At 28.9% G+C, this 13,604-nt stretch overlaps 1 protein-coding gene across 1 annotated transcript in view; it reads left to right on the top strand.

The window, feature by feature from the left end:
• Positions 1 to 4,156: 4,156 nt before the first annotated feature.
• The window catches only part of LOC129957036 (multidrug resistance-associated protein 1-like), a 108,134-nt gene continuing 98,686 nt past the window's right edge, over positions 4,157 to 13,604 (top strand). Inside the window, exons 1-2 of the mRNA XM_056069155.1 lie at positions 4,157 to 4,376; positions 6,790 to 7,150. Of these exons, the coding sequence (XP_055925130.1) occupies positions 7,121 to 7,150 (30 nt within the window). The 5' untranslated portion in view covers positions 4,157 to 4,376; positions 6,790 to 7,120. The remainder of the gene's footprint in view (positions 4,377 to 6,789; positions 7,151 to 13,604) is intronic.

The following is a 13,604-nucleotide window of genomic DNA, read 5'->3' as shown; positions in this document are numbered from 1 at the left end:
TTAAGCAATAATGTGCTTTGAAATTACTGAGTATAATTATTAACATCTTACTAAGGTTTTTTATAAAAAAAAAAAAAAAAAAAAAAAAAAAAAAAAAACTTAGTAAAATTTCAAAAACTTTATTCTTAGTAAGTCTTGACTACCCAAGAAATTATTATAATCTAAATTTATCAGCTCTTGATCCAACTTCTGCCTTTAAAGCATTTTGAGCGACTTTTTTAATCCTTGCTGCATGACGCATAGAAAATAATGCAATACATGGAAAAATTTTTGCACATAAACTTTATCATATTAAAATTGTTCATTCCAGACAGAGGCAGTAGTAGAGCAATTGATCTGTCAGATTGTACGGCAGCGATATTTTGTTGTCTGTACTAATACTGAAGACATTTGTATGCTTGTGTGTTCTACAAGCCTGACCGTTTGACCTGCAACTACAAAATCTGTCATATCTATACTTTAAAGGCAGGGAATTTGTAATTTGGAGTCATTGTTTTGAAATTTTAATTTATTCAAAATTAAACTGAATTTTGGCGCTTCCTAATGATAACTTCCAAAAATGTTATAACAAAAAAACAAAAAAAACGTAAATTCTACACCGTTTTAAAATTTTAACACATACCTTTTTCATGAACCAACTTAATAGTCATGCGAATTTTGAATAAATTTTGTTAATTTTTTAAAAATAAATATTTTTTTTGCTTAGTTTTACCAATAGATTACATTGTTATCCTAACATTCAAACTGGTTTCATTGTTTCATAAAATAATTACTCGTGTGAGTTTCTTACATTGCTGAGAGCTAATGAAGAATGGTTTTTATTTAATACTAGACCGCATTTTTGAATTTCTTTTTTATGCATAAGACTTTTTAGTCCTTTTATCATGAAATTTTTTTGTTTACAATTTAAAGTATAGTGAAATATTGAACTGGTATAAAAATCCCTTGCCTCATAAAATTATTTCATCATTATTTTAATAAACTATACTTTAACAATGTATTGAACCACATTTTAGAAAAGATAAAATTTTTATTCTTAGACTTTAATCTAGATATATTTTATACTAGCCGCCTTTGGCGACCAGCCGGTTCGCCAATCTTAATGCTCGTTAAAATTTTAACAATTAAATATTTTATGTAATTCCTACTTTAATAGCTTCTTCATCAAATATTTTAAAGCTTCAAATTTTGATAGTCATGTAATTCACTCATAATAATATAAAGTCCTTCAGCCATAACGTATCTTTAATTTTCTGTTAGTTCCGGTAGAATTTATGCTTAAAATTAAAATGGAAATGACTAAACTGCAATTAATAGAATAATATTTTTTACTGAAACAAAGCATTTTTTTTAATAATATGATTACTGATAATAGAGTCACTGAGCGTTTAAACTTTATGGGCACTGAAGAATATCTTTCTTAAGTTATGTAATATCTCAAGAATGTGTCAACAAAATTTTCTCAGATTCATCGTGAACAGATCGATTCATTAACAATGTTTCATTTTAAATGCATCAAATTTTAAGAAAATAAAATGAATCGTTTAAAATAATCGGTCAAAAACAGGTTTAAAAAACTACTTAAAAAACGATGTACTTAAAACTATAAGCATATACAAAAAATATATATAACTAACATAAATACAATTTAATTACAAAAGCATACAACTAACCTAAAAATAATTTAAATCAAGAATCATCCGTTAATAATATTTTCAACAATCTGAAGACAATGCGCATGCGTGAATTTTCAACGCCAGTTACGGTAACGCAAATGCGTGAATTTTTCTACGCCAGTTGGGGTAACGCTATGCAGATGATACATTTTTAATTTCCTTTATTCTGTGTTATTTTAATTCAAAAGTACTTCAGAATGAATCTGAAACATTTATTAATTAACAATGTTTCATTTTAAATGCATAAAACATTAAGAAAATAAACAGAATCGTTTGAAATAATCCGCCGAAAAATATTAACCCTAGCCTCATTACTGTTGGGAGAAAAAAAAATTGAAGCCTTACTCATTTGGCGGTGGGGAAAATGGAAGATTTTTTTGGCGGGAAAGTTAGTTTTTAATGAATAATTAAAATTCTAATTAAAAATTTAAAAAAAGTCACCCCAGGTGCACATTCCCGACCTCTAAGGTATACATGTACCAAATTTGATAGCTGTATGTCAAATGACTTGGCCTGTAGAGCGCCAACAGACACACACACACACACATTGAGCTTTATTATAAGTATAGATTTGTATAGTTTACAAGGCAAAAAAATGTGAAGTTACAAGATGCTGAAAATTAGATGATAGATTATTAGAAGACAAAATTACATTTTTAATAGCACTATGATGTCATGGGATTTGTCTTCATTAGAAAATTTCTTATACATGATAAACAGAACTTAAGACAATTAAAATAACATGACTTTAATGTCCGATATTTTGTTGAAATCATGCACATGGAGCTATATCTGAGAGATTTATTAAAAATTAAATATAGGCAATGTTTTTGGCGAACCATTTGTTAGGGTCAATTTCTACTAATAATAAAGGTAAACACGTATATATATGTGTCAGTGGTTGTGTGTTAACGCTCTGCAGGCTAGACATACAATTACTAAACATGGCACACATATACTATAGAGGGTAAAAATGTGCATTTCGGACTGATTTAAAAAATTTTTAATTATAATTAATTAAATATTAAGCAAAATTCTGGAGTTTTTCAGCTATACTTTTAAAAATATTAAAATAGAAAATTGATTTTTATAGCATCTTAACATTTAAAATATATTTCGATTAATAGCAATTTTCTGCTGCATAAATCAACTTTAAAAAATATTTTAAACATATTTTCCAACAAGAATCATTAGAATTCTGAGCAAATATTAATAATATATCAAGAATGATAATAATAAACATGAGAATTCTGAAAGAGCACCAAAGTTAATGATGAAAATTATTATTAAATGCACATACTTTTTTCACTTCTCTTTTAAAATATGAATTATTATCCTGTCCATAATACAAATTATTATTAGCAAAGCGGATTTCAGGAAAGCATGAGATATATTTACTTAATACTAGGAAGAATCTATAAAACAAATTTAAATTTATACTTAAAATACTATTCATATGAAAATGCCCAATTTTGTATTGTTTTGGGATGAAAAATTAGGTCATACTGTTGATTAGCATCTCAAGAGACTACTTTTAGAGACCATTAGACCATATTTAGAAAATGTTTGTCTGTGCCAAAGATAATTGAAAAAGGCTTTGAGCTAGGAGAATGAAATTTGGTATACGGTTTTTACAATGAATTTGTAGATTCCTATTTTGGGCAAAAAAGCATTCAGATGAAATTGCCTGTCCAGTTGTTCTAATACAAGTTAACACAATAATTAGACAACGAAGCAGATCTCGATGAATAAAATACACAATTTAATACACAATTTAACATCTATAGTGTACAGATCTATAAAATTTGGAGCCAAATCTCAAGAGAGGTTGAATTTCTCTAAGTCTGTACTTTCAAAAGCATGTAATAATTCAAAAACGCAGTTAAATATATCAAATTTGTTATTTGATTTTGTGACTGCAATTGTAGTTTTGTGTCAATTGGTTTTAATCAGTTTGGAAAAACGCATTTAAAATATAAATTCTCCTTTATTAAAGACCTTTACTTTTATTATCTCCTTTACCATTATCTTTCTTATATCCTTTATTTATAAATTCTGCTTTATTAGAGAATACGGGAGAAAGCCACTTCCTCTCTTTCCTAGAACATAGTGAATAAAAGAATAACAAAATAATAATTCTTTCATTCAATGGAAAACGGAATCTTGATTTTAAAATTCCAAACAAAAATAAGAAATGTAAACTTAAAATAAACTATTGAAAGCTCATTTAATAATCCTAACATTTCATTCATATGGAGTTGATACTTAAAGGCATTCTGTCTGGAAATAAAAAATATGCATAAATGCGGCAACAGAACAGATAAATATGCGCGAAGCACCTGATATTGCAACTGCTAAACTGAGAGTATAACTATAATTGAGAAAGACAGATGGCGCTGTACTAAGCAAATAAACTTAGTCTTAAAAGTAGGTTCCACAGTTTGAAACAGTGCACTGTTTTTAGATATCGGACAAGTATGGTTTAGTCTTAAAAGCAGGTTCCACAGTTTGAAACAGTGCACTGTTTTAGATACCGGACAAGTATGGTCTGGGATTTTTAGTTTGAGAAAGAATCGCTAAAATGCCTAGAACTCAGCGAGGAATTAATAGTCTGTCAAAAATATTTGGCAAAAGCGAAATTCTAAACGTGTGAAAAAGGGGAATATGCGGATATGTGTCTTGTTTTTCCTCTCTGAAAGGGTATTTTACTTTTCTTTTTTTCTGCTTAATTTCATTTTTACAGAAATGGTTACATGAATTGAATATTGTGAAACATCTCATATTGCACTAATAATTTAAAATAAATTTCTGGCAGTTGCATATTTTTAAGCTAGAATTATCATATTTCTCAAAGTTATACATTTTAACTTAGGGAGAAAAAAATCTAATTCAGAAAGTTATGTTTGTTTCTTAAAAAAAAAATTAAATCATTTGTTTAAAAAGAAATTTTATTCATTATTATAATACAGAAAATGTATATCTATAATTAAATGTAATACGCTGATAGTCATTTTATTTTGATACAAATCAATAAAAACCAAAGCATTACTAATAACAAACTATGTAGTTTCCTAAAAGAAATGATGATGCTTCTTTTTGAAGATTATTAAAAGATTACCGAAAAATGGCTAGAATTATAATATTCTAATTATTTTTGAATACATACATACATAGAATTATAATATTCTACTTAAATATTGATGTTAATTTGTTAAAGTTGATTAAAAATCATAGTTCATTACTCCATTGCTGTGATGCCAGAATTAAATTTTAAATGTCTGACAAATACTTTAAAAGCAGACAAGTTTTTGAAGAGATTTAAGAGATTACCCACATTTTTTCAGCATTAGAAATTGAGCATTTAGAATTAGGATTAATGCATTCTTCTTTAAGAGCTAACCATGAAATATTCGAAAAAGTTTGTCAACGAAATTAAAGAAAAAAAAAGTATCTTTAATTAATTTTAATCTTAATCTATCTTAAGACTTTTTATACAAAACTGCCAAATATATATATTTTTTAATTTAACTTCTGCTGTTATGTCAATAATTAATGCATCATTTTCAATTTAATTTCTGTTTGATTTTTTGAGACAGAAAATTATCGTCTGCCGGTGAAAGAATAATCGATGAAACTTTGATGTAGACCAGCGGTTCTTAACCTATGGGTCGCGACCCAAAATTGAGTCGCGAAGCATATTTCTTGGGTCGCGCTGAGTCGAACCAAAAAAGTTAGTAATGCACCAAATTTCAGACATTTTAGAAATGACGACTTGAATAAATATCAACAATCGAAAATGAATGTGATTAAGAAGATCAAAAAATATCCAAAAAATTTAAGATACCTTTGCAACAACATATATGTGTGAGGCTGTTTTTTCGGCTGTGCGTGTAATCAAAAACAATTACCGGAACAAGTTAAATCCTGAAATAGATATAAGGTGCTCCTTGACAAACATTCAACCGAGGTTTAAAGATCTTTCAAAATGTATTCAAGCACAAGGTTCTCATTAAAACTGTATGACTTGCATTTAAAATTTAAAAGACTTAACATATGTATTGATATTTCTTTTTTTTAGGAATAAGTTAAAATGTCAATTATTTTCAAAAAGTTAAATATATTTTAATTTGGTCAATAAAAATTATTAAAAACACTTGATTATTAATTAAATTTTCCTTGGATCGAAAAGTACTTTTGTTTATCTTTATTATTAAAAAAATAAATAAAAAATTTGTAAGTTAAAAAAAATCATCATCGTAGGATTGAATATTTTTTAAAAATACGATCTAAAATAAAGCAATGAAAAAAATTTGACTTTTTTTGGGGTCGCGACATGAACATATTTCTCAAATTTGGGTCGCGGCTTAAAAAGGTTAAGAACCACTGATGTAGACAGATGGTTCTTCTTCGAAAATATATTTATTATTAATGATTTATTGGAATTTAAAAGTAAAAAAACAAACATTAACGATATTAAGTAAAATATCAGCAAACCTTTTGCGAGAAGTTTTAAAATTTGTATGTAAAAAAATAATAAATTTCTATTTTTGTCTATTTCCTGATATTTAATAGAGGAAATATTTTCTATAGCTTTATTTTAAAACTGTTAGTACAGACTTAAATATTTACTTTATAAAAAATAGTGAATATTAACCTAAAATAAAAAAAAATATTGAAAAATTTAGAAAGTAGCTGTGTAATGTTTTTTTTTTATAATATCTATGAAATGAAAAGAATGACAATGGTAAGATATAAAGTAATTTCAAAAAATTTATATCAATATTAAAGAGTACTTAAGATGAAAATACTGTTTAATAGGAATTTTCAAAACTTTTAAAATATTAGGGATAGTTGACTCTATTTGGCCTTTTTTTTTTTTTTTGGATTATTCACTTAGAGTTATGAAATTTTTTATGTATATGTATTAAAATATAAATATATCGAATTCCTTTAAAAAAACTTTTTTATTTTTGCTTATTTCAAAGATCACTGTCCCCTTAGGATTGACATTACAACTTTTCAATCATAAGCTCAATAATTTTGACATTGTTGTTATAAATGTATGTATATCAGAATTCAAATCCATGTGACCAGCAACAAACTTTTTCTTAAGGAAGTAACCGATTGTTGCACAACTCAATTTCCACTCGAAAATTATCAGTTTTTGAGATAAGTACAACTGAAGAGGAAACTCGCTTTACCAAGATTCTCCTATGAAGTGAATGACAAAAAGAGGAACGACAAGGGACACGCAAAAACAAACTTCTTAAACTTTATCCATTATCTGGACTAGAGCAGTGACAGATCCAACCGCTCGAGTAGATCCGTTTGGACATATTCGTCTTTTCCAGTCAATGTCGCCTTGAACTCCAACGTGTGATGTTATTTTTAACGCTCTTTTGTTTTGCCTAATTAAAGACAACCAGTCGAGTGTGACAGCTGGAATGGTATATTTTTGCGATTCTGAGTTTTGGGTAAGTGATCGTTTTGAAATACCATTTTCATTCTTCTTCTTTTTTTTTTCTTTGGTGATAATGAAAAGTAAATAATGCAGTTATTCACAGTTATGCAATAATATAAATCAACAAAAGGCGTAGAATTTAAGGTTTTAATTTCCCATATAAAAATATTTTCTAATATTCATTAGAGGTAAAGATTAGGAATGCAGTTCTTTAGAAAAAGAACTGTGGATTAAAGAACGTAATTTTTTGTATTTATAAATACCAAATAGTGTTATATAAAACCGATTTATTTCGATATCGAACATTTTATAAAATCTATCAAATTCATCTACTAATTCAATGATTTTTTTCCACGTAAAATTTATGGTTGAATCCTAGTTTAGTGTGCTTCCGAATTTGTCGCCTATCCGTTACCCCAAAAATTTAATCTAAGCAATATTTGTCTTTATTCTCAGTTTTTCGTCTTAAAATTCTAATTGCGATTTGTTGTTCTTTTCGTGCATTTTCCGAGCTTTATTGAGCTTATGTGTGATCAATAATCCGATGTCTGATGATTGAGACAATCAGAAATAATATGATCGCCAATATTATGAGGGATATTGTATTTGTGAATTCAATGTTTCCATTTCGTAATATATATGGTGCCGACAGAATGGCGTTTGTATCACTGAAAAGTAGAAATCGGAAATCGTTTCCTGCCCAAATGGCGAATTAATTGAATCGACTAAGTATATTTATTCCTTCAACTTTCTTCATAAGAAAAAGCACCAGTCTCTAGAGGCGAAGCTATTAGGAACGGATGTTTTCATTTTTTCCTAGTGTTGTTCTTATTGTTCTCAGAATCCGTAAGTTTAATGAACTAACGAAGCTACTAGGTTTCTCTCCCACGGCTAGCGAACCCGTAGGATATTTTTTAGATAAAAAAAAAAAACTATGCCATGTTCCTTCTTCAGATGCCGAAGGCTTTGCATGCCGGATTTATTCCATTTGTTTTGAGTTATTCAAAAAAAAAAATCCAATGTCAATTTGCTAGCGAAGCTACCAGATTTCCGCTCCAACTGCTAAGAAAGCCCTAGGATGTTTTTTTTAAGTTAAAAAATTCTGTCCGGGGACTTCAGATGCCGAAGTCATCTCGTATTCAAATTCTATTATTTAAAGTTCTGATCGGCGCAAACCAGTTTGCAAAAGCTCGTTATTTCATAATTCTGAGGAGATTCAGCAATTGTGACCCTATAAAAGTTCAAGAAGTGTTCTTAGATAAAATAATCGTGATCAATAAATCTAGTAATTTTAATATAAATGGTGAGTAACTGTAACTGTTTCTCTGTATTGTTTAAATAGTCAGCCATCTTGATGGACGAATTTTTATTGTTGGCATGCTTGACGAAATAAAGGGGCATACTAAATTAGGATTCTACCAAATTTATTTATAGATAATTTATATAACATCCATTGTATATCGAATCTCTAAAAATCGAACATTTCTCGGAAAAATCGGTTTTTATAAATTTGGATATATTAAAGTGTCAGCGTGCAATAAATACTGCAACTTTTTTATTGCATTCTTTCAAAATTATTTCAGAAAATTTAGATTTTTAGGATTAAAGAAAGCATAAAAGAATTGAACTAATCAAATAATTTTGTTTATAATTTAATAATTAAGAATTAGAATGATCCGATAAAAATTAATTTTATTTTAATTATTTTGATTTTTTTATGTATATTATTAGCAATGACTTTTCAAAATTGTCAGTATATTACCTTTTTTTTTAATTTCATAATTTTTTGCTGCATCTTTATTTTCCATCCTGCTCTAGTGTGTCTTTTATAAAGCTGTATTTCCTTTTCAAACTTGCAGGTTTCTTTTTAAGAGTTTATTCGCAGTAAATTCAATTTAGCTGTAGATTTTTTTTAAAAAATGATTATCTGGTTCATAAAAGAATGGGAGCTGAAATTTTCCTTAGCTAATCGGCAACCTTTTCATAATCAGTCTTTCGGTCTACAGAGAATGTCTTTTGTAAAAACAATCATCGAAAGAGTCTTTTTTTTCTATATTTGATTTACGCGCATTTTTATGAACTAAAGTAATTGTTTTTTGAAAATAAATATACATTGATATTTAAGACAAAATTTTTGTTGGATATATAGTAAATATCCTATGTAAAAATTAAAATTCTTAAAATATATATATATATTTGACAGATAATTTTTAATGTATGGGAAGACTCGAGAACACAGATGTATCCATTCATAATCTTAATGATGACCTTGTATTAATTGTTTGTAATCGTATGTCTTTTCTCAGACGCATTTCATGGATCATTTTGACGTTTCATATAGTACTCATTAACTGCTATCTTTTTAAATTTTTAGCCAGATAAATTATATGTATGCATAAAAATTTGTGTAATAGTATAATTATATTCAAATTATATTTTGTTTGGAAAGTATTAAATAGTTTCGAAAAGGGTTAGCGTTATAAAATGATCAATAAAATCATTTCAGTAAAAAACTAAAAGCCTTATTAAATAAATGATCTTTACCATGACCTCTAAATTACAAATTTATGTACGGAATTGCATTGTAATAAAAAAAAACCAGTCCAAAAATATAATGCTTCAAATATGACAATTCTGGCGCATTCAACTTGCAGACGAATTTTAAATTTGTTCGCTTGTAAACAAAACGAAGCACAGAATATACATTTTCTGCTGCACACAATATTGATTCATAGATAAAAAATTAATTAAACTGTCAGGCTTAACATATATATTTTTGACGTGAAATGACTTGCTTAAAATTTACAAATCTCTAAATAAAGATCGTAGCAGCTAATGGATTAATTTAGATAGTTAAAAATATTTACTGAGTGATAAGAATATACAGATTAATTTATATACTGTTCGTTTCAGTATCCTGAAGCTATCACTTTTAGACTATCCTATCTCACTAAGGGGTGAGATGTGAGAGAATGCGCGCATTTCCGGAATTCGTCATTGTTTGACCTTGATTTCTGGATTATTTGACACTGTTTGTGTTTCACTTATACGTCGGTTTTGGCCGCATTATTTTATTTTAATTCAGAATTGCGTATCGATTGTTTATATGGCTAAATTAAGAGTTAGTTCAAATGTTGCAAAATATGTCATGTAATATATTTCAAATAATATTTTTAAGTAAAAGAATCGTTATTAAAAATATTTTTAAAGATATTAAACTACTATTACCGTACCATATATTTTAAAAATACTAGACATTTTAAAAATAATATTTATAATATTATTAAGACGTTCCGTATTGACAGCAATTGCTTAATTGAAGATAAAATGTTTTTAATGGAATAAATTCTCGATTATCCATCGTTGTTAAACTCAAAATATTCTCAAAAATTCAATAAAATATAAAAAAAAAGCATTTTTACATAAAAAAAATTATTACTATTTTGCAAAAAAGTGATTTACCAAATTTTAAGAACAGACATCTTCCATTTATTAATTGTAATTTATACTTAAATTTTTATGCTCCATACAGTAAATAAAAATTGCTCTGAAATATTTTATGGTGAATTAGTATCTTTTTGCGGCATTATTGCGAATTATCTGCATTGTTTATGAATTATAAGTCCGCGAGTAATCTGAATTTACTTTATTGTTAAATGTAAACATCTTCTTTCATCTTTCTTCTCGCCTCTATTTTGAGGAATCAGAGCCATTCTAAAGCATGCGCAAAAGCACGTTGGATTTTAGAATCTATGTGTAAACAATATATATAAAAAATTGTGGAGAAATTAATAAACAAATCCTTGAATCCAGTGAAGAATTATGCATCGAATTAGTTTTCCGAGTGCGAAGGGTTAAGGGTAGAGTCATAGGATCTTTTTCGCGGCAATTCCTGAATTGATTTGGTTATATTAACGGCCAGCTTTAAAGCAACACTAGGGCAATTTTGGGAAGGACCTGGTAATTTTGAACCATGGTCACTTGACGAGAACGACACCTGAGCTGACATCCCCTCTCCAAATTTCCGCACCACACCAGTGGGAGGACGTTTGGCCCCGACGGATTTAGCGTGCACCAGACATTCTTAAAGGATGGTTCTTCAGTGGAATCGGGTCTTGAACCTGAAACCCTCCGAGACAGAGGCCGAGACCTTACCATCTGGCCACCTCGGCCCAGGCAGTTCCTGAAGGCTGGGCTTTGAGGAACGAGAAATGATATTTTATTTTTTTGTTTTCTTATTAGACAAAGGCTTGCTTCCACCATAAAGGGGTCATTTAGTTTTTTTTTTTTTTTTTTTTTGCTGTTGAAGGAGACTATGAGGGGTCAGTTTCTTGCATAATGCAGGGGGGGGGGGTCTTCCTTCTCACTACATCTACATTTGCCTGTTGTTGGAATGAATTTTTAAATTGTTTCCGATAGATTGCGAAAGGTTCATGACCTGTAGGAATTTGTATCGCTTCTCTAGAGCATTGTGCTTATTTAAGCAAATAATAATGCATTTTTCATCTTAAAGCGACTTAAAGATTCCGATGCAGCCTCTTAGTTCCGAGTAGGTGAAAAATACTCTTCACTAAAGCTTGCTTCACTAAAGCTAAAATACACTAAAGCTTGCAATGTGTGCAAAGCACTAGCTTGCATTTCAGTGCGTGTTAACATATTATGAGCGCTCTCGTTTATACTCTGTATTTATAAAAGTGAAAGCCATTATAGGTTATAGACGCTGAAAACACATTTTCTGCAAATTTTGCTCTGCAATAATTTAACACTAGATTTACCGAGGTGTCATTTTGACCCCTCTGAGAAAGCTTTTCGTTAATTTTCCTTAAGAAAATTATTGCCGTATTTTTTGAGAATATTTTAATTAATTTTTACTTACATTTATAAGACATATTATCGCAAATATTATCTTTTGCTTTTTTTCGTTTCAGTGGAATGTATATAGTATACCTACTTTTATCGAAGGGGTCATTTTGACCATTCGAATAAATATTGTTGAGAATACATACATTTATATTTAAATATGTGACGACTTAATAGGGACGCGTATATAGGTATAAATATAGAAATAAGTATGTGTTAGTAAAATGTGCGTATATAAGAAGCAAGAAGACGAAACTGAAAGTCAGTCAGATAGAAGTTATTATATGTTATTAGTAAGAAGACGTGTGAGTCAATATTTTGGTAGATGGTGGTAGAAGAACAGATGATCTTGAAGACCTAGATTAGAAAATAAACACAGAAGAACTGCCTTTTCATCGACCCACAGCTCAACAAATTTATTGAAAATATAAAAGTTTGTTTCTACTTTAACTTCATAATAGATAGATCAATTTAGATTTGTTCTAATTAAATACCGAAAGGAATTTAATTAGGAAAAAATATATTCCCCTTTGGTAGAAATAGGTGTATGGCAACTCATGGTAAGCCTAGTGTTAAAATATATAAAAGGTTAATTGACAATTGATTAAATATTTAAATTTAAATTCAACAAGTATATTCTGGTGTTATGTTTTTATACTATAAAGAAAGATTTGTTTCTGTCTTTTGTGTCGACATTTCAAATGATAGCCTTATAGATATTATGAAACATCATAATTTCCTCCTAGTTGCTGCTTCAACCGTGCTATCTAATTCTGTAATATCTTTACAAAACTATTTATAACTTACGGGAACAAGATTAGCTTTTTGTGGTTTTTAAAACACATTTAGTAAATTCTGTATTTTTTGAAGAATCCGTTATTGTTTCTAAGGGCACTTGCATGGACAAGCTCACTGACGAAATCAGCGAATTTAAGCCGAGGATGTGTCTCTTCTTTTTTAGTAGCACCAACTAGGGCCAAGAGAACGTCTTGGCTACTCACGCAACACATTCGCTTGCACAGCCCCCTTTTTACAGTGGGGGCACATTCACACACCTCACAGATAGAACAAATGAAGAACAACCATGCCTGAACCGGGACTCGAACCCGGGAAGCCCAGATCACGGGGAAGATGCGCTACCCCTTGCCAGGATGCCGCCTTAAAGAATCTGAAAATTGTTTATTGCAAGAGATGTTCTAAATTTAATTAAAAATAAAATTGCAGACGATAAAAAAGTTTACGTTTTTTAATTATTTAAGTACTTTTAAAATATATTTTTATTTTCTCGTGTACGAAGTATGAAGAAAGTATTGTAATCATCAAGTAATTCTAACTCCAAATTTTGTCTAATGTCGACTTTTTTTGACATATCTGATTTTGAAAACCTCATCTTGAGAAAATGTCTGTTTGTCCGGGACAAAGATAACTCAAAAACGCTTTGAGCTAGATGGGTGAAATTTGGTATATTGTCTTCACCCAAAATTGTATCTTTATTTATCTATTTTTGAGCAAAATCTGTTCAAGGAATTTTGTCCGAATATAAGCTAACTCAATAACTACAAAACAAAGAGAGCTAGACGGATAAAATACGGTACACAGATTAAGTA

Source organism: Argiope bruennichi, chromosome 11 (genome assembly GCF_947563725.1).
Source record: "Argiope bruennichi chromosome 11, qqArgBrue1.1, whole genome shotgun sequence".
NCBI classification, from domain to species: Eukaryota; Metazoa; Arthropoda; class Arachnida; order Araneae; family Araneidae; genus Argiope; species Argiope bruennichi.
This window is presented reverse-complemented; position numbering and strand designations above follow the sequence as displayed.